Source organism: Dermacentor variabilis, chromosome 5, assembly GCF_050947875.1.
Source record: "Dermacentor variabilis isolate Ectoservices chromosome 5, ASM5094787v1, whole genome shotgun sequence".
In the NCBI taxonomy this organism is placed as follows: Eukaryota; Metazoa; Arthropoda; class Arachnida; order Ixodida; family Ixodidae; genus Dermacentor; species Dermacentor variabilis.
In genome coordinates this window covers 26631946-26651554 of record NC_134572.1, presented here as the reverse complement: position 1 = coordinate 26651554, position 19609 = coordinate 26631946, and the positions used below count along the sequence as shown (strand labels likewise).

Here is a 19609-nt window from a genome sequence, read left to right as displayed (position 1 = left end):
GCTACCAACTAGGGCTTTCGGATTATGTCGCTATATTTGACCAGTGATGAAATTAAATGGGAAGGTGGGTCTGGGTCAATTGGCAGTAAGAACTGTGCATCATCATTAACCAGCACTGAAATTGATGCGCATTTGTTTTAGCAACTGTGTAAACAGTCGGCATTGAGACAAAATATTCTTGTGTGACTGTGCTTAATGTTGCTTGAACGCTACCACGTGAGATTTTGAAATGCTTTCGTTGTATTCATATTGTGATGTTTTGTTTAGAGTAGTATTTCCTGCAGCCCAATTGTTATTGTCATCAAACTCGGGAGAGTGACCAGACCTCCTCTAGCACCACTGATGTAGCTTTGTTCCAAATCTTGCAGTTTGCATGATATTATATTTGCTCGTGCTTTTTAGTGCCTTAAAAACCTGAAAACTCTTTTCTGGAAATGCAAGGAACACTTTGTTTGGGTGCTGTAGTGCCTTTCAAGGTTGTTTTGTCTTTAACTGGTCCTGTTGCAGTGCTGTTTTTCTGGGAATTTCCAAGAAATCTTTAAAAGAACCTAATATGAATGGGAAGTGCAATATCGGTAGCAGTGACCTGCTTATCATACCTTTATTTTTCCTTTCCACGGGACACTTGCAGTAGTTTTCCAAGGTGGGCTTCTCACAAAATGGCTCTAGAGCAGCAGGACAGACAGGATTTGAAAGGGCCCTGAAACTTTTTTTCCCACTGCAAAATTTTTTCGAATCCTTCAAGCACAAGCGAAGTTAAACATAGTTACCGGACCAATTAATGGCTTTCTCTCTCCTTTCATTTCCACTAGCTTGCTGGAAGCTACACAGTGGGGGGAGGTGGTAAGGGGGCACAAGGAAGCAATGCCCCACTGGCCCTGTTTAAAGGTTGAATGCAAGATGGCTCGTGGCGGCCATAGTTTCTATGCTATGTTTTTCATCTTGAAGGCCACATGCAGCAGATGAAGCAACATGCAACTGTCGTGTTTAGACCAGCAGTGCAAAGACGACAGGGCTTTTCTGTCTTTTTTGGATCAAATATTTCATTTAACTAAAAATTTACAATTACCTATTTACTCGCATACTGAATGCGCTTTTTCCCCCCGAAAAATATGCACAAAGTTGGGGGGTGCGTTTATTATGCGGGGTAAAATTATAAGGTTTTTTTTTTTTTCTTCCATGGCCACCTCTAAAGAAAAGTAAGTTTTACCCGAAATGCGAACCATCGATTGCAATAGCAAATGTTTAGACAACTACACGAAGTAAGGATAGTAGTTTTATCTACCATATAAACTTGCAAACATTAGCTTGAACGCAAACTGAGCGGTGAGAACGCAGCACGCACGAAAGTACGAGCTGCCATCGACTCAGTCCCCAACACACATCTTTTTGAAGATGGGGCGTGCTGCAGTAACGCAATGCGCAGTTGCTGCAGAAGTAAAACGCCGTGCCCCCCACGCCTCCCTCCCCTCCTCTGGCGCCGTGCACGTGATGGAAGGTGGCGTGTTTCCTTCCCACTTTCCTCCCTTATACGTGGGAGATTGAGCCGCAATCGTCAGCACCCCTCATGTGCGATTGTGTAATAAGCAGTTGCTGCCACAGTACAACCCCCCCACCCACCGGGGCCTTTTGCACGACGAAAGACGGTGTGCGAGATTGAACCACGATCGTCGGCTTCCCTCATGCACTTGCACTGACACCAACACCATGTGCCGTGCGGTAACGACGACGACAAAAATGGGCCTGGAGCGTCCATATACAGTGGAACCCTGTTCATACGTTTTTCACCGGACCGAGGAAAAAAAACGTAACAGCCGGGAAAACGCAACAGTGAGGAAAGCTCCGAAAATGAATGAAAAAAGTGCAGCTTCAACTATAGACAATTTATTTCCACAGAGTGCGCTTAGGACTTAAAAAGAGTCTAGAATAGTGGCTTGCCGTTTCTTTCGCTCGCTAGAAATCGCCACACGTTTCTCAATAGCCTGGAAGGCCGCATTGCTGTCAGCGTCGCTGTGAGGTGCGACGTACCTGCGGAGGAGGTCCAGAGCCGCGACGGCTACTCCAAAGCTAGGATTTGGCAACTCCCCGGCATCATGCTCCTCGTCGTCACCGCGCCAGGCAACGGCAACGGATGAATGAATATCCGCGGGAAATTTTGCCCTCTTTGGTGTAATCATGCTAACGTGCTAACGTTTGTTTAGTATTGCTGTGGAGCGCGCGCGTCCGAGCAGCCCGGTTGCGCGCAGCGCTGCTAGCGCTGCGTGGTTTCGCGAGAAATGTAAACAAGAGAGGAGAGAGCTGGCCCGATAGACGGAGCAATGCCAACTTCCGACTTCTCTTTAGCTATAGCTTCCCGAAGAGTGACGTCAGGGCCTCTCCTGAGTTTCCTTCCTCTGTGAGTCGACCCGCCCAACCAATGGCCCAACAAACCATGCGGTGACAGTAATCACAGTGATGATAGTCAGAGCATTTTTCACGAATGGCCACCTAGTGGCGGCCTCTCGAACTGGCGTGCGGCTCCTTGCAGCCAGTTCAATAGCCAAGCCCGGTCAAAACTCGTCAAAAGCCAAAATGGCGGTTGGAGCGCGTTGCCTACCCCAGGCGGGTTCGGGTTGCGACGCATCATGCGGGAACGTTTTCACAGCTACTACGTAACAGCAGGGTTCCTTATACATTGGATCCTATGGAAGCTATGCCGAGACCGGATGAAAGCGACGTAGCAGCTGGGAAAACGCAGCAGTGAGGAACGTAACAGCGGGGTTCTACTTAATTGCTATTGCAATAAAAGTAGGAGACCCGGCACGATTCGGCGTCGGACACAATTGCGCCCGCCGGACGCCATATCAGACGTCGAATCTTATGTGAGGGAAAAAAAGAAAACCCCGCTTTTTAATCGGAAAAGTGGGGGCTGCGTTCATTACACGAGTAAATACGGTCTGTATTACAATAAAACCTCGTTAAACCGTAGTTGGCCGGAGCTTGGAAAAAGTATGTACTAAACGGTAGTACGAAATAGCATGAGATCGTCCACTTACCTGTGGAAAGCGGAACTCGGAGAGTGTGCAATGAAAGGGCAAAAACATGCAGTATTTATTCACGTTGTGCAACAAAAGTCTGTTGTACAGGTGTCACACGACGGACTTTTGATCGCGATCAAGCCCAATCCTGATTGAATTTCTCGGTCGTGATTGGCTCCTTTGCACAAAATCCCCGAGAGAGCCAATCGCAGTCAAGAATTTTGATCCAGATCGGTCTCAGTCGTGATCAGAAGTGTATGCATGACACCGATATTATTTTCATTTGACGACGCGGCGGCCTAGCAGCAACACAGCAGTCTCAAACTGACTGAAGCTGCGAGCCACCTTTTCAGCCAGGCCCCTCTTCTCGGCATGGCAGATTCCTTGTTGGCGTTGCATATTCGCCGTGTATGGGCGCTGTAGCACTGCAGGAGGTGTAGGGCACATTTTTCATTACAGAGTGCTGTTCTTGTCGCGACGATTGCATTCATGAAGCTGATGTAACGCATAGCTTATGCCGCTGTCAGGACTGAATTGCCCGTGCTGTCGCTTTCTGTGTCATCCTCATCACTTTGGCAACAAGAGATGCAGGATGGCAAAAAGTCGAACCTTGTAGCCGGCATCTTTTCGTATTCGCAGCAATGCTGCCGAGCAACTTCTTTGCATTCCAAATGCCACGCACCATAGTCAATGGTATATCCCTCTCCCGTGTCAGCGCCGACTTCTTCGTGCCATGTTCGATAGCATGAACGACGTTCAATTTTCTTCTATGCTGAACACCCGTATTTTTTATCCGAGCTTTGGCTTGACGAGAGTTCAAGCTTGCACGACGCCACAATGCTCTCTGGCACGGAGCTAAAATGTTGATGTTGATGTGGCTTCGCGAGCAAACGCACAGGGCCCTTGGACGCTATTCTGATCTCTGAGGCTTGTTGTTCTCCGGGCCGCCTTAAGGGGACGACGTACCGCTGTGATTGCGCGACGAAAAGTGAAAACTCTATGTGTTAACTGATGCATACGCAATAAGCTGGTACGGTTTATGCGGATGCAAAACGCATTGTGTTCATTGGTCACTGAGTAGGAGATTTGGCTTTACTACTTTTAAAACAAAACTACTGTTTAAGCAGGTGCGGTTTGAGATTTTACTGTACCAAGAAGCTCTTGTGGTCACTAAATTAGCCAATAGCGTTAGTGGGTTCAGCTGCTTGCAACGATGCTGCATGATGGCATTGCTTAACCGAGAGCAAGTGATTTTTTGCTGTCTTCGACACGAGATATGAATTTCTTGCTGCATGCACTGCTGTCTGAAAGGCTCACGTGTTCACAGGAGCGTCATTAACAGATTGGCAACATTTTCTTGCTATGTTCATAATATGTATCAGGGCCTCTTTAACGGCCGCTTCCCCATTTACTAGTGCAGCCGAACCTCTTAATGAAGATATTAGTTACACCACAGCATTGATGAAAATAAAATCACAATTGGGTTTACGCAAAAGAAGCACAACTGTGATACCATATTGTAACGATGTTGAGGACCACAGGTTAACAAAACAACTATATTTATTAAGGGCGAACCTGTGTCTGCAACTAAAAGTCACTGCGGTCTTGAAGAAATCCCCGGCAGTCGCACTCTAAAACTGGCCTCGAACCGTCGTCTTCTTTCTTCCCACGTGATACTTCGCGCATGGGGCACATGTGAGCCGGGTACAACCGGCTACCCATGCCACGAAGATCGCTGCCTGTTGCTGAACAACACCACGGTACGGCGTGCACAGTGTCCAATACGAAGGGCGCGCAACTCGAATGTGACCAAGTTGTCGCGGCATTATCCCCCTCCTTACCGCATCAGCCCGATGCTTGAGAGGAAGTAGGGGTTCCTGTGGGCTCTCACTTTTTTTTTTTTTCATGACCTCTCGTGGTAGGGTTTCATGCGGACAACATGCACAACTTCCATGGAGTTGCGCCATCTTGTGCTCTCGTGTCCAGCAGATTTTACTTCGTAAGTGACTTCGCTTATACGACGAAGTATTTCGTAAGGGCCGAAGTATTGGCAGAGAAGCTTTTCAGACAGTCTACGGTGTCACACTGGGGTCCATGCGCACACCTTGTCACCGAGCTGATAATGAGCTTCACTACGGCGCTGGTTGTGCCGGCTGGAGTTGATGCGTTGTTGGCAGCGTATTTGGTACCTTGCCATCTGTTGTGCCTCCTTGGCTCTTTGCAAGAAATCATCTAGGTCAGATGGGTTATTGTTTTCATCTAATGGCAAAATAGCATTCAAAGTTGTCGTTACTGCTCGGCCGAATACAAGTTCAAACGGGGTGACTCGTGTTGTTTCTTGAACAGCCATATTATATGCGAAGGTGATTTACAGCAAAATTTCGTGCCACAGCCTATGTTCAACGTCGACATACATTGAAAGCACGTCAGCCAGTGTTCTGTTGAGGCTTTCAGTTAAACCGTTTGTCTGAGGGTGGTACTACACCATAGTTCTCCTATGATCAGTATGTGTCATCTGCAACAAGCATTTCATTAGGTCTGCAGTAAAGGCTGTTTCACGATCGGTAATAACAACTGTGGGAGCGCCATGCCTGAGCACGATATTGTTGACGAAAAATTTTGCAACTTCGACAGCCATTGCACTGTACAGGGAATCAGTTTCTGCGTAATGGGTCAGATAGTCATGGCCACAACTATCCACTTTTTGCCTAAAGATGATGTTGGGAAGGGTCCAAGGAGGTCCATACCGACTTTTTGGAATGGGGCTTTTGGTGGCTCTATTGGCTTGAGGAGGCCTGCCGGTTTTACGGATAGAGTCTTGCGCCTTTGACACTCGCGACAGGTCTTGACATAGTGCTGCACTGATGCTAATAACTTGGGCCAGCAGTATTTCAGACGAATCATGGCGAATGTACGGCTCAAGCCCATGTGTCCAGATGTCGGTTCATCGTGACACGCATGCAAAATTTCTTCTCGTATAGCTGTGGTGCGACAAGTAAAAACTTTGTCTCGCTGTTCTCGAAGTTTCTCTTGTAGAGGACACTTCCTCGCAGAAGTAAGGGGCTCAGCAATCTCTCAGCAATTGTAAGGGGCTCAGCAATCTTTGAAAAGTTTTCCACAGATCTTCTGTAGTATGCGCATAAACCCAAAAAAACATCGTACTGACTTTGTCTGTGGGTGTCGGGAAACTCGCAACAGCTGCTGTCTTGTTGGGATCTGGCCGAATGCCTTCAGCACTGATGACGTGTCTGAGAAACCAAAGTTCATCGAAGCCGAATTGACATTTTTCCGGCTTGATTGTCAAGTCTGCTGTGCGAATAGCTTCTAATACTAGTCGTAGGCGCTCTAGATTTTGGTCAAATGTTACGGAAAATACGACCACATCATCCAAGTACACTAAGCACGACTGCCACTTAAACGCGGCGAGCACAGAGTACATCATTTGCTGGAACGTTGCAGGCGCTGAACAGAGGCTGAATGGAAGCGCTTTAAATTCGTAGAGGCCATCAGGGGTAACGAATGCTGTCTTTTCACGATCCCGCTCATCCACCTCTATTTGCCAATATCTCCTCTTGAGATCCAGGGAGGAGAAAAACTTTCCACATAGGAGCCGATCTAACGTATTGCTGCGACGCCATCTGTGCCCAACCATGCTGACGACGAGGACGACGACCTCGTGTGTGCAAGCGAACGTGCTAGAGAAGAAGCTAAAACTGAACGCTTGTTCTAATTGTCTAGATTAAATAACGCTCTCCGCTCTTGTCTCAAGTGAGCCGGGACACTGGTGGAGGTGCTGGGTATCGCATAATCGCCTAATGATAGGGACGACTCCTGCGAGTAGCCCTGTGTCCAGCCCTTCAAGACATCCTCCACGCGTCGAGACACCTGTGCACCGTGCAAGCCACCGCCTGCAAGGTCTGTGCCCGGAATTCGGTCTCTTGCAACGAACTTCGTCAGCGACCTCAGCGACTCAGGAAATGGCGATTGCAAGTCCAACACAGGTGACTATCCAAAACAATCTAGTCCCCTCAAGCTTCCACGGTGATACGTACGAAGACGCCGAAGACTGGCTGGACCAGTACGAATGCGTAGCTAAGGTCAATCAGTGGCGTCCGGACCAGAAGCTGTCCAATGTGTACTTCGCTCTTGAAGGTAGCGCAAGGACGTGGTTCCAAAACCGCGAGGCACATTTGACAACGTGGGACGAATTTTGCCGTCAGCTACTTGACACCTTCGGAAGCACTGATCGCCGAGAGAATGCACAACGACTTCTCGAGTTGCGCATTCAGAAGCCCAATGAAAGTGTCTCCATGTTTGCCGAGGACATGTCTCGTTTGTTTCGTCGAGCGGATCCCAACATGCCGGATTCGAAGAAGCTGAGCCATCTCATGCGTAGCGTCAAAGAACAGCTATTCGCTGGTCTCTTGCGTAACCCGCCTACAACAGTGGAAGAATTCATTAAGGAAGCCACAGCAATCGAGCGGGCGCTCCAGCAGCGTTGTCGGCAATACGAACGCCTGACTAACGATGCGCCTGCAGGAGCCGCAGTACTCACAGTGACAGACGAGACCTCGCTGCGTCAACTGATAAGAGACATTGTGCGCGAGGAGATTGCGAAGCAAACTGTGACACCAAAGGAGTTTACTGTTGCTTCGGTCGCTGAAGTTGTTCGCCAAGAAATTAGGCAAGCATTAGCACCTCCTGAGCCACTCCCTGAACCGAGTCCCGAGCCGCGCTTCGAGCCACGCGCATATAGTTACGCAGACGCTGTCCGTCGCCCGCTTTCTACCATGCCGGTACAGCAGTACCACCAGCGGCCACCTATTGCTGCCTGGATACAGAGGGAGCATTTCAGGCGACCCCAGCCTCGCAGGACCGACGTATGGCGCACTGCTGATCGCCGACCATTGTGTTTTCACTGTGGCGAACCAGGGCACATTTATTGTTTTTGCCCTCATCGCCAGGGTGGCATCCAGGACATATCACCTGCCACTCCGCGCCAGTTTCCAGAGAGACATCCACGCTTCGACGACAGTGTCAGTCAGGAACAAGGCAGCTCAGCTAATCTGGGGTCGCGCTCGCCGTCTCCATTACGTTATTCTTCGCCGAACCGTCGCAGTTTCGCCGACGTGGTACGAGGCCGCTCTCCAAGCCCACGGCGGGGAAACTGAAATCAGCGACCTCCGGGGGGAAGGTTGCAAGTCGTCGAACCGCCGAAAATCCCCCATTATTACTGAGAAACGAGCAGAGCAACCCGGAGAAACGGGACGCCGACGAATTTGTAAGTGCCGACCTACTCTTAACAATTGATGGGCACGACGTGACAGCTTTAGTTGATACTGGTGCAGACTTTTCGATAATGAGTGAGCATTTGGCAGACCGGCTGCTTAAGATTGTCGATACACGGAAGGGGGTATACATCCCACTTAGTTACGCTGTTCAATTTACGGTAGTCGACACAGAATCGAAGTGTTATCTTTTTTCTTAACGAGCACTACGGGAGATGCCCATGGACTGCTGGAAGGCTGAGTAACGTCATCTGAAAGCATCTCCTCTACTTCCTTCTTGATGATCTCCCTTTCTTTTGGTGAAACTCGATATGGGTGCTGGCATACCGGTCTTGTGGTGTCCCTTGTTATGATTCTGTGCTTTGTAACAGACGTGCACCGTACCTTCGAGGAAGGGGAGAAGCAGTCAGAAAAATCCTCTATCAGGGCATATACAGTGAAACCTCATTAAACCGTAGTTGGCCGGAGCTCGGAAAAGCTACGTACTAAACGGTAGTACTGTTTAACCGAAATAGCATGACATCGCCCACTTACCTGTCGAAAACGGAACTCGGAGAGAGTGCGATGAAAGGGGAAAAAAACATGCAGTATTTATTCACTTCGCGCGACAAAAGTGTTATTTTCGTTTGATGCTGCGGCGGCCTAGCACGACGACAGCGGCCTCAAACTTACTGAAGCTGCGTGCCAGCTTTTCAGCCAGCGCCCTCTTCTCGGCAAACACTCGCATGGCAGATTCCTCGTTGGCGTTACGTATTCTCCGTGCACGCGCGCAGTGGTGCTGCAGAAGTCCCGGGGGCGCATTTTCGTTGCTGGGTGCCAGAGTTTTGAATACTTTTCGTTTGGAATAGAGTTACGTTATCGCGCCCCTGTTCTCGTCACGGCGATTGCATTCATGAGGCTGACGTAACGCGTAGCTTCTGCCACTGTCGGGCCTGAATTGTCCGTGCTGTCGCTTTCCGTGTCGTCCTTATCACTGTCGCTAGGCGACACTTCGGCAACAACAGAGGCAACGATGGCGAAAAGTCGAACCTCGTAGCCGACATGTCCTCGCAGTCGCAGCAGCGCTGCCGAGCAACTTCTTCGCATTCCAAATGCCACACACCGTAGTCAACAGCAGATCCTTGTCGCGTGCCAGCGCCGACTTCTCCGTGTCACGTTCGATAGCACGGACGATGTCTAATTTTTCTTCTATGCTGAGCACCCGGCGTCTTTTTTATCCGAGCTTCGGAATGACGCGAGTCCTCGCTTGCACGACGCCATAACGCTCTCTGCCACGGCGTCGAAATGATGTTGATGTTGATGTGGCTTCACGCGCAAACGCACAGGGCGCTTGGAGGCCGTTGTTCCGATCTCTGAGGCTTGTTTTGCCAGGCCGCCCGATGTAGACGACGCACTGCCGTGTTTGCGCGACGAAAAGTTGAAACGTTACGTTTTAACCGATGCGTATGCAATAAGCTGGTACGGTTTATGCGGATACAAAACACATTATGTTCAATGGCCGCTGAGTCGGGGATTAGACTTAACTACTTTTAAAACGAAACTACTGTTTAAGCAGGTACGGTTTAACGAGGTTTTACTGTATCTGTTTTTTGGGGGGGGATTCCGGGAGTCTCGGCTTAACGGTAATTGATCTGTCGACACTGCAGGTTCGTGGCAGAGCAGTTGGCATTGTCGTTAGACTGCATAATTCGGTTGCTACACAGTACTCGTGGAAAGAAGCAATAGCTGTTTCTTGTGCGATGTGTTGGAATTCATTTCCGAAATTCGTAGGGGCGACATTTGCACGGCCATTGCTTAAGTGAACGAGACCCCGAGCCATGCAAATACCTTTGTTGAAAAGGAGCTCTATGTTTCCATCCGCAATGCCTTCGTGGTCGTAAAATGTTTCATTATCCACAAGAACGATTATACTGCAGCGTGGCGGCACAGTTACCGTATTTACACGATTGTAAGTCGACTCGAATGTAAGTCGACCCCCCATATCGCGTGACAGGAAAAAAAAAAAAAAAAGAGAGCATACCCGAGGGCGCATCCGATAACGAAAATTTATTAGTAGCTGACATGGTCACTGGACTACTCGTCTTCACTAGTGCTGCCATCGTCATCGTTGCTGCGGTCCCACAGCGCATCGTCGTCCAGCGAAATTTCACATTTGGCAAACGACCGCACCACGACATATTGTGGAACAGCAGCCCGCGCCGAATTCACCCAACCGCACGCAGCCGTCAGGGAGGCTCTTTTGACAGGTCTGGTTGGCGTAATTTCGCAGTCTTCTGCCGCCAGCTACTCGTACTCACGGCGGAGCAGGGCTTTAAAAGGCGAAGGTCCGGGCTTGTTTCATGACCATGTCGCACTTCACTGGCAGGAACCGATCACGCACTTCAGCGACGTACGCCGCGAATTAGCCTACAGCTCCAGAAAGCGTCCAGACTTCGGCACGTGGGAAACTTCTCACTTGCCCCCACAGGTGAAAATTTCGTTTCGCTGCAGTCGCCACTGTTGCACCACCCATTCAGAAACATCGAAATTGCGGCCCGCTGTGCAGTGATTTGTTTCTTTGGCGTAAAGGATGGCAGCCCTCTTGAATGCTGCTGTGAACGAGTGCCGAACGATTAGTGTGCCTGGAGCACTCATGACGACTGGGGAAGCATGGAAATAGCCGGCAGTCAAGTGGAACACGTCAAACCAATGCCAATGCCTTTCAACAGAGAAAGAGAAACCGGCGAGCGGTGTCTGCTCATCCATGAACTACCGATACTCCCCGCAAGCGCCGCCGTTCTGAGGGTGCCGCTGCAAATGGGAGCAGCGGCGCTTCCATCAACTATCGGCACCCTCCCCGTAAGTGTTGCGTGCACTGTAAAACTCTAAAAAATGTTCAAAAACCCTTCCGAAAAGCGAACAAACACGCAATATAGCGAAAAAATATGGGTAGGGCCATAGAGCAAACATAAAATTGTAACTACATTGTAGCTCCCGTTGGTCTCGTTTCTTTTGGCGGGGCCATGTTTTGGTTTCGATTGTAAGTCGACCCCCCAACTTCAGACTTTCAAATTTTAAAAAAGTGGTCGTAGGCGGCCCCAGGCCCGGGCCTCCCAATCGCCGGATTCCAAATAAAGTTCTCACACACACACACACACACACACACACTTACAATCGTGTAAATGCGGTACATCATCATCACCGACGCGCAATGCGCAGTGTCGCTCCTCCAATCCTTCCACAGGTATAGCTTGTTTTGTTGAGAAAGATGCACTGGACCTATGTAGGTTAATTATGGCGCCGTTAGCTTGTAGAAAATTCATTCCCAATATAAGTTGCCAGGAACATTCTGACAGTACAATAAAGTTGGAAACGTAAGTGAAGCCTTTTATCGCAAGTCTTGTGGTGCATCGGCCAAGGGGTGTAATAAGATGACCGCCTGCTGTGTGTATCTGTGGTCCAGTCCACTGCGTCACAACTTTTTTCAGGTGCTTCGCCATCTTAAAGCGCAATACCGAATAATCAGCGCCGGTGTCAACTAAGGCATTCAGCTCGCATCCGTCTATTATCAACCGCAAATCTGATGTAATTGTTTCGTTCCTGCACCTGTTCACAGAAATTATCTCGTCATCGCACTGGAACTGTGTTGGAGGATCTTCGTAACTGTGGTTATTAGCGGCCTCACCTCACCACAGGTCGCTTGCTTCAGTTTTCCTGATGTGGGCCTGGTGAACGACGCCTAGGTAATCTTGGAGACACGTGTGGGCTAGGCGATCGGTAGTGCATGGGTGACGGTGACTGTGGAGGATGTTGGCGATGGGCAATGGGTCTTTGGCGCGTGGACAATTATTCTTCGATCTCTGCTGGCCATTCACCGTTTCGGGGGCATGGTGCACTTCAGGAAAAACCCCTTAAATCCAGCTTGACGGTGTGGGCAGAACCTATACAGGTTACCCGCTTCTCCGCAGTGAAAACACAGAGGCCTGCGCTTGTGGTCACGCCAGACATCACTTTTCCGGGGCCTTTGTTCTACAAAACGAGGTGCACTAGGTGCTGGAGGCAGATAGGCTGCCGGTGGTTACAGCAGACGAGGTGCACTGCATACTGTCGGTGGCTAGGGAACGGTCGTCGCAACTGCTCCACTACTGTGTACCACGGTTTGTCTGAGTACCTCAGCGTACGTTGGAGTGTGCCGCATCACTGCAGTTGGAGTCTGAGGTATCGGCAACTTGTTGAGCTCTTCCCTGATAACTGACCAGATGAGCTCCCGCAGGGCTTCAAGGTCGTTCGGCACACCTCCAGAGAAGACATGGGCAGGTGCACAGCTTGCCTTATGGTTGTATTGCCGAGCCCGCTGTTTCAGTATCTTTTCGATGGCCGTTGCTTTGTATCTGAACTCGGCGACCATGCGTGGTGGGTTGCGGACAAGAACTGCGAAAATTTCCTGCTTTACTCCACATGCGAGATGGTGCAGCTTCTTAACTTCACTCACGTTTGGATCAGCACGCTTGAACAGGCAGGACATGTCCTCGATGTACATCGCCACGTTCTCGTTTGTGAGCTGGTTCCTAGCTTGAAGTGCAATTTCCACCTTTTCTTTACGATCCGTGCTGGCGTATGTTGCTAGCAGTTGTTGTCGAAATTCCTCCCAAGAGGACAAAGAGGGTTCGTGGTTTTCGTAGCACGTTTTTGCAAAGTCCTCCAAAGTGAAATATACGTTACGGAGCTTCTGTCGCTCATTCCATTCATTAAAGCTCACCACTCTCTCGAACAGTTCCAACCAGTTTTCCACGTCTTCGAACGAGTCGCCATGGAACGTTGGCGGCTTGCGAGGTTGGCTTACGACCAGCTGTGCCGTTGTTACCTGGCTAGTCATTGTGGCGGCGTCCGTTGTCTGAGTTTCCCTTGGCGTGAAGAGAAGAGGGCCGAATTCGGGCGAGTCACCTCGAAGACGGCGGGTGGTCCGCCGTCTTCGATGTCATTGTGCACACCACGGCGGCGTGCACAATGTCCAATACGAAGGGCGCGCAACTTGAATGTGACGAAGTTGTCACGGCAATATATCGGCAGAGCAAGCCATGTATGGGCAATCTTGGGCAAGCGGCAAGGCACGCGAGACATCTCTTTTCGCATTGCCACCATTTTGCTATTGACCAGTGCGACATGTGACAGTGCTAGCCATGCAACATGGTGCAATGATGGCAGTGTGTCAATTGATCGCATGGGATTGGCCAGCTGGGTGGCTGCCTACTGCTCAGTCAAGCCATGCCAGACTGCTGGCCTAATTGCACAAGTGCATTTGCCTTTTTGTGTGTCAGACTGTTTAAACTTGTGGAAAACTGCCATTGGGGCCAAGCTAACCATGCTGAGGATTAGACATTTTTCTGACTATAGTGCATATTTTGAGCTTTGAGTGAACAATCTTTTGCTTTGCTGTAACCAGGGTTGCATCGAGTCTGATTTTCAGTTTTTATAGCCATAAAAAGCCTGTTCATGTATAGTGGGACCAGCTGGATTTAAGTTTTCTTTGTCGTATCCGATAATACATTACTATAATTTTGTGCATATTACCCGTCACTGCATATAACCCACACCCCCAATTACAACAGACCGAAAAAAAGATATGCCCAAGTATAACCTGTGCAAACAATTTCATACTAACGCTCAAGTCCTCGAAAAAACAGTCTTCATTCGCAGATGCACAACTTATCTGCATTGTATTCTCTGTCAGCGGCTCTGTTCCCCCTCTTCAGTGATGCTGATAAAGCTGGATCCACATGACAGACGTGACCACGGGCAAATCGATTATGCAACATGAATCGGTTCACCTGGCCCTTAACATTCACACAACAGAAGATGACAGCACGGACGGAGCAGCCCTTGCATGGGCAGTGGCGACAGAGCAGATGTGACCAACACGAAAGTCCGAGTGATGATTTGGCTCTCTGCCGTTTTGCAAAGCGCTTTGCATAGACTGAGGGTGTGCTGTGGAAATAGGTGACGCATGATCATGTGATACGCAATCCACGAGCACAAATCGTGATCAACATGTAGAGTTGTGGTTCCCTAGGAGGTAATGGAACTTTTGAATGACGAAAAACCTTGCCTTAAAGGGCCCCTCACCAGGCCACATGCTAGATTTCGGTTACCCGCTGGAAGTTATGTGCCCTCTTGAGAGCATTCTACAGCAACAATTCTTCAAATTGGTTCATTAATTGCCGAGATAGAAATATTTCAGTGCTGCGAACCCATGATTTTGGGAGGTGAGCATCACCGCCGACAAAGACCCTCTCTCCCCTTGCTCCGTCTAACCTATGCAAGCGAAATCACTTCCGTGCGTTATCCGATACCAGAACTAGAGGATTGCTTGTAGCATACGTCACGGGCCTCGCTTCCTTTTTTTCCCGCTTTTTTGCTGTGCGCCACACTTATGCTGACGGTCGCACGCACGAGCTTTTGTGTTTGTCTCGTGCGAAGCGCATGATTTTGTGCACTGTGCACGAGAACACCTCACTAGTGGTGTAAGTCAGTGCTACATGAATACTGAGGCAGACGCAAGCAGATCACAAAGCATGATCGCCCGCCGGAACATGGTAGAAAATGACATAGTTTTGCTCTCAGAATGCACGACTGCGTGACGTGGGAACAAGCAGGCGAAACTGAAGTACATTTCTTGCTGTGGTGCGAAGTAAAACAATAAGATGCAGACACTCGGTTTGTGTGTTTCATTATTTCACTAAACTTTAATTTGTACATTGAACCAACGGATTATGCAAATAACAGATGCTGCCTTGAATAATTCTCAATGTCATGAGTCGCTAAGAGCGACATCACAGCAAAAACACTTGTACGTAGGCACACTAACACATATGCGTCATCCCTTCGGCTTAAAGTGTGGTGCCCGCAAGAAGTGCAAACAGCGTTTTGTCACGATCCGCCCGGGTTTGTGAACGAGGGAGGGCTTGGGAGGCACCCTCCGTTATACGGATGCTCCGCAGCATGGTGGTGACGAATGATGACTTACCGTCGAGCAGCTGTGCTCGTTGGTGTTTATTGAGGTGTGGTGACCAATGTTGCCTACTGAGCTTTGCAGGCCACCGAGCCTGGGGGGTCAACGAAAATTATGCCCGAGGGGGCGTCACACGCTTGTTAAAAGTTTAGTTTGAAATTTTGGCTGTTTCTGCGGTGCATAGCGACGTAATTCTTAGCACACATGATCGTGAGTGCTCATTGTGTGTACTGTGCTTGTCAGCTCAAAATGGCCAGACCTGGTGAGGGACCCTTTAATGTGTAGCTTCACAGCGGCATGTCCAGCGTTGCCGTGAAGCCACACCTCAAGGTGAAATTCACATAATCCTTTCAGGCGCCAATTAACTTTGTTGATTGAAAACTCACTTTCATGGCATTTATAGCATCTTTCAGAATCATAAGAAGTGTACAGCTTGTGGGGTCTCTCACACCCATACTCTTGGGACAAAGGAACGACAACACAGTAGTGCAAACAATCACAAGGGCATTTATTGCACCTTTCATAGATCAATGCCTGCTAGCCGGGTTGCTACCCACAAAACATGCCGATGGGCGCGCGACAAATCCAGAAGTCCGACTCACCGCGACCGGAAGCGAGCGAATATGTTCGCCCCATGCTGGATCCCAACGCCTGGTCGTTCGCGTGTTCGGTCACGCCAACGGTGGCGCGTTCGCAGGCGGCCACGCGAGGCGGTCTCGCAGAAGCATGGGTCGCCGCGCGCCGACCCGCCGGGGAAGCGGGTCGCCCCACGCGCGGCACGGCACGTCCGTGCTGCTTGCTGTCTCGAACCCCCAAGAGAGATAGAGCGTCTTGTCTCCCGGCGCCCGAGTAACCCCGCAGCGGCGCGACGCTCGCGCCATCTCTCGCACTGCGCTTGTACCACTCCAACCGCCGCGGGCGCCAGGCCACGCGGCGGGCGAAGCCGCCCTGCAGGAGACGAGCCATGCGGGAAAACTAGATCTCAGGGGAGGCGTGAGAGTCACGCATCCCCACAAGCTGGAGAACAGATTAAGAATTTTAAATTTTCTTCTCAGTTTTGTCACATTTACAGAATGTCAACTTGATGCAAAAACTCACTACAGGAACATCAGCTATGAGAACATAAGCTATTTCATGTCCAGCAGGCTTGAAGAGTATCTATGAAACTTGGAAAATATGGCCTGATGCAACACGCTGTGAAAAACAATGTAAGAGGTGAAACCACTGCGTACAACAAGATAAGTACTCGCACCAATCCGAAACATACAACCGTCCGCCTTCTCATTTGTTTTACTAAAAAAATTTGCACTAGTTATTCAAACTTGTAGCAAAATTCCAATCAGAAGAAATTAAAGATGTATGTGTGCGATACATTTAAGATATGATACTTTCATCAATGCTTTTGCTGTTGATATGCTATCTTGGCGTGCGCAGTTGATTACACAGCATCTGAAAGGTGTAATAAGTCTGTACCCAGACTTTATTGTTCAAGTTTTGCAATATTGGGTGCTGGTTATGTGTGCAATAATAAGGTATATCCATGTTCATTTCATGAGGTTGAACTATAATTCCTGGCAGACGCAAAAGTGTGTGCATGGGCAAGAGTTTGTGCGCATAAGAAACTCATGGTAGAAACAGTCCCTTACTGCCTAGTATCTATACATCTATAGGCTGTTTCCACCCAACATCAGTTGTCAGCCAGAAGTTCCAAAAATCGAGCAGAGGGAATCTTTGTCTGAAATGATGGCGGAACTATTTAAATTTCTGCTTGTTAGCTCCACATGCTGTGTTTTACTACAAGGCTGGGGTGTTCATATCTCCACCTGTGGAATGTGTTAACCTGTCGAGCTCAAGAGGTGGTTTGGGGCCCATTTTTAAAAATTATCTGCCTTAAAACCATACATTATTTTTTATATGAGGGCTCCTCTTCAATGTTAACTGTTAGTGACGTGTTCCGCTTATGCTTTTGGTAATGAGAGCATGTTGCTTTCACACTTCAAGGAACTCGTGTAACTTGTTTTTCAGAGTGTATATTTTTATACTCAAACATAAACTGCTAGAGACATGGGAGGATGATGCCTTCACTCTTCTGGATCCACTATTTTTGTCAATTGCCGAATTGTACGTGTAAGTGTGATGGTATCTTCGAGCACTGGTTAGTACCGCAGATATTTTTACACGAGGTGCAACCACTGTTAGGGACGCAGGAGCTAAAGCATGGCTTGCAGTCTAGTTTATAATCACTGTGACTTTCTGGTCACGCCAGCCTATGCTTGCTTGCGTGGTTTCAGGAACTGCGTATCGGCTGTGTTCGTGGCCATCGACCTGCTCCTGACAGAATGAAAAGTCTGTAATGCCTCGTCAACGCGTTCCTTGGCTGATTTCCTTGCAACCCGGACTCAACTTCGCTGATGACTGACCTGCGACTGGCCTATGCTTGACAAAGCCGTTAAAAGTGCCCTTAAAGGCTTCTTTTTTCTAGAGCCATTTTTGGCTCTGTGTTGCCACTTCCATTCCTGTTGTCTCCATCACGCCTTGTATATTTGCACTGCTTATGATGGATTATGACACTGCTGTGCTATCAGTCGAGTTTATTGGTTGCACACAGAAATGTTTTGACTTTGCCTGGGTTACTGGCATTTCAGAATTTTTACTATCAGTTACAGTTATGGTGCCAGCTGTGTTACAACAACCGGACGCTGGCCCAGGTGGCCTGTCTGTACAGAATTTTACCACTGTATTTAGTGCAAGCAGCTGTCATTACATGTCTTTCTTTCTCTTGTTTCTTTCCTTCAAACACATCAAGTGTTGGAACATTGGTAGTCTTGGTACCTGTCATCAATACTGTGCTGGGCTCTGCTTTGAGCAGCCTTTGTTTGAATGGCATCGTTTATTTTGCTCTCTCCTCCCCAGAGGCAGCCCAAGAAGCTTAAAGAGAAGGAGAACCTGCTCGAACGCAGCAGCAAGAAGCCTGAGGTAGGCAGCTGGCAGCCTTGAAAAAGTCCCACTCGATCGTTCCAAGCAGCAGGGGCCGTGTGTGTAGCGGGCGTGCTTGAATGTGTGCCGACCACCACCACCACCCAGCGTCGTCTGATGTCGCATGCGTTTGTGATGCCAGCAGACGTGCAGCGATGCCCAACAGGCCATTAATTTTGGCAACATGAGGCATAGCAGTTGTACAGTTCTCTTTGTCTAGACAAATGATACAAGGACAAAATGTTGCAGTGTGATGTGTGCTGTGCTTTGGCAGCTAGCTTAGAAAAAGGAGGGGGGAGGACAGTGTGCACTTTTTTTTTTTTTTTTGACTGCACCACTGTGGTGGCACTTCGATTTTTACTACAACAGGCCACATTGTCCTTGTGTGCTACTTCAGTGGTGCTGTGCACACTGAAGTTGCACTTGTTTGAAGCTTTGCATTTTAAAGCGAGGGTTTCGTGTTCTGTGCAGGCCTGCTACTGAGCCATTGCACATTGTTCATATTTTCAAAATTCATGCTTCATCTGGAGTGCTCTTCCACAAGGAGTTTGTCGATCATATTTCCAAGTAGGCAAGCTGTAATTATGAATTTAAGCTTGAATAAGCTTTGAGGGCACTTGCCATGGTATTGGGTGGTGTTTTGACTTGCCACATGTTTTTCACATGTTTGCTTGTTTTGTGCAGTCACTTGGTGCCGGCAAAATTTAAGGGGTGTTGTAGTTAACCAGAGCTCATGCCTGATCCCACTTTTGCCTGTGCTTCTATTTCTGTTTCTTCTATTTCTTCTATGTTTTTAGTTAAATGCTAAGGTGCGACTGGCTGAGAGTGTGGATCAGGCACATAGATATTTCAGGCCCAACAAGGTGCTGTTCTCCCAGGCAACCATGTCTAGGCAGGTATTGAAGACTGGTTTCAAACTTTTGGTCTCGGTCTTTATACGGATAATTTGTTTAGCTTAACGAAATGGATTGCCATTTCTCAAGCCATCCTTTCTTTCATTTTTACAGCAAGGTCATGAACTCGCAAGTCATGAATGCAATGTAGTTACCTTAGGCTGCCTCTCTCCTCTAGGTCATGTGTGATCATTGTGGTGTTAGTAGGTACAAACACTTCCGCATTGTTGGTTGTTTGCATCATAAAGTTATTCAATGCGGGCAGGCCTTCTTCGCTCTGTGTAGGCACTTATTATTTTTTTTTATATTGCTCTGAGTGCTTGTACATGACAGCCTGGGCTGCTTCTTGCCACTTACCCATACTTCCATGGGAAACTGCTGACTCACTGTACTGAAATGCTCGCCGCTACCTGATAAACATTTTTCATTATGCCCTCCTGTGGCGTT

The 19609-nt window shown here is 48.7% G+C and overlaps 1 protein-coding gene across 2 annotated transcripts in view; it reads left to right on the top strand.

Annotated features, from left to right (window-relative positions):
- Positions 1-19609, top strand: part of Sbp2 (SECIS-binding protein 2) — a 100670-nt gene that overhangs the window by 51335 nt on the left and 29726 nt on the right. For both annotated transcript variants that reach the window (XM_075692013.1, XM_075692012.1), the window contains one exon: positions 18207-18269. In XM_075692013.1, the coding sequence (XP_075548128.1) occupies positions 18207-18269 (63 nt within the window). The remainder of the gene's footprint in view (positions 1-18206; positions 18270-19609) is intronic.